This window comes from Bison bison, unplaced genomic scaffold (assembly GCF_000754665.1).
Source record: "Bison bison bison isolate TAMUID 2011002044 unplaced genomic scaffold, Bison_UMD1.0 scf7180017864148, whole genome shotgun sequence".
In the NCBI taxonomy this organism is placed as follows: domain Eukaryota; kingdom Metazoa; phylum Chordata; class Mammalia; order Artiodactyla; family Bovidae; genus Bison; species Bison bison.
In genome coordinates, this window is record NW_011494720.1 from 9,157,763 (window position 1) to 9,159,586 (window position 1,824).

The 1,824-nt window shown below is 61.5% G+C and overlaps 1 protein-coding gene across 1 annotated transcript in view; it reads left to right on the forward strand.

The window, feature by feature from the left end:
• Positions 1 to 1,824, forward strand: part of IGF2R (insulin-like growth factor 2 receptor) — a 99,346-nt gene that overhangs the window by 82,649 nt on the left and 14,873 nt on the right. Inside the window, 1 exon segment of the mRNA XM_010840920.1 lies at positions 549 to 710. Within this exon segment, the coding sequence (XP_010839222.1) occupies positions 549 to 710 (162 nt within the window).

Below are 1,824 nucleotides of genomic sequence, written 5' to 3' on the forward strand. Positions count from 1 at the left end.
CTGAACGAGGGAGGGGAGGCAGTGAGGACGTTGATGGATATTTATTTAGATACTTGGCCTGTGGAATGTCCGGCTGGATCGTGTCTCGCCCTCAGTATAAACATCCCCTCAGTCTCCAGAGACGTGGGTGGGGACAGCCCCTCGAATGTACAGGAAACACTTGCTCCCTCCTCTGCCGCCGGAGACTCTTCAGTGTCTCAGGCTTCCCTGTCGCAAAGTTTAAAGACCCACCCCCACCCTTTTCTCTGAGCTGGTGGTCTGGAATATTGGCATGCTAAGTGCAGGGACACGGGCCTGGGGGCGGAGGGGAGTTGGGTGCAGGCAGGCCTGCCTGGTGGGGCTGCTGCTTGCTTGCCCGTGGCGAGGATGGTGGCTCCCTGCTCTTGGAGAGAGCCCACCGTGGGTCACCCGGGACCCCTGCTGGTCTGGGAGCATCTCTGAGCCCACAGCGCCTGGGGCAGGGGTCTCCAGCCCTGCGGGGGGAGCGGGGAGGTTACTGTACTTGTTAATCCACGTGGATTTCACACCTGGGCCCCCCTCCCAAACAGGGAACGCCAAAACTGCTGAGGACCAGTGTGTGTGACTTCGTGTTCGAGTGGGAGACTCCTCTGGTCTGTCCCGACGAAGTGAAGACGGACGGCTGCTCCCTCACGGACGAACAGCTGTACTACAGCTTCAACCTGTCCAGCCTCTCCAAGAGCACCTTCAAGGTAACTCCGTGCCCCAGAGCCCGTGACCTCGGGGCCCCTGCCACCTGGCGTCACTCTCAGGCTCCTCTGTGTGTTATAATGCGGCCTCCGTGAGCGCTGGAGAACCTGCAGTCCTTCGTGCACTGTTGGGGTCTGGGGGACAGATGGGGGTGGTCCTCACTCTGTCCCCGGTGCGGGCTCGGCCTGCCAGGGGCGCTGGATGGTGTGCTAACCGGTCACGGCTCGTACCCTCGCTGTGCCCCATGGTTCAGAGTGAGCCTTTCTCGTGGGCTTGGCAAGGATTCATTCATTCAGTGAGGAGGGTCACATGGCCTGTTCCACGTCGCAGATGGAGAGCAGGAGGCCGCTCAGGGCCGTGTGAGTGACCATGTGCCTGAGGGGGCGGGGCTGGCAGAGCCTATGTGGCTCCACCTCTGCCTGCCGCCCAGAGACCACCCCTCAGCCCCGACCTGAGACACATTTGGGTGTCAGGGGCTGTTCTCGCCCCAGGCTGAATGTCGGGAGGCTGTGCTTCAGAGGCTGGGGCCCACATTCCTGTGACATAGACGTTACAGAGTCACACGGCTGTGGACCAAGCCATCCCTGAGATGTAGATCTTATGAGTCGCACGGCTGTGGACCAAGCCATCCCTGAGATGTAGATCTTACTGAGTCGCATGGCTGTGGACCAAGCCATCCCTGAGATGTAGATCTTACTGAGTCACACGGCTGTGGACCAAGCCATCCCTGAGATGTAGATCTTACTGAGTCACACGGCTGTGGACCAAGCCCACGAGATCCCGGCGCCTCCTGCGTGTGGCAGCCGGGGAGCGGTGAGCTCTGAGTCATACGCCCAGGTGCCAGCCCTCTGGCTCCCAGAACAAGAGACCTTGCCTGGGTGCAGGCCCCCAGGACGGGTGTGCAGCAGCTTCGAGCCTGCAGAGGCGGGGCGGCCAGGGAGAAGAACCATGTTCAATTAGGTCGTGGCTGCTCTGTGCTCAGTCCTGAGTCTTCAGCACTCTGGGGTTACTGGCAGGAGACGTGGCTTAGGGTAGGGGGCAGGCAGCTGGAGGCCCGTGGGAGCATGGTCTGCAGTGCTGCACCAGGAGGCACGGCCTTGGTGAGGGGGGACGTGC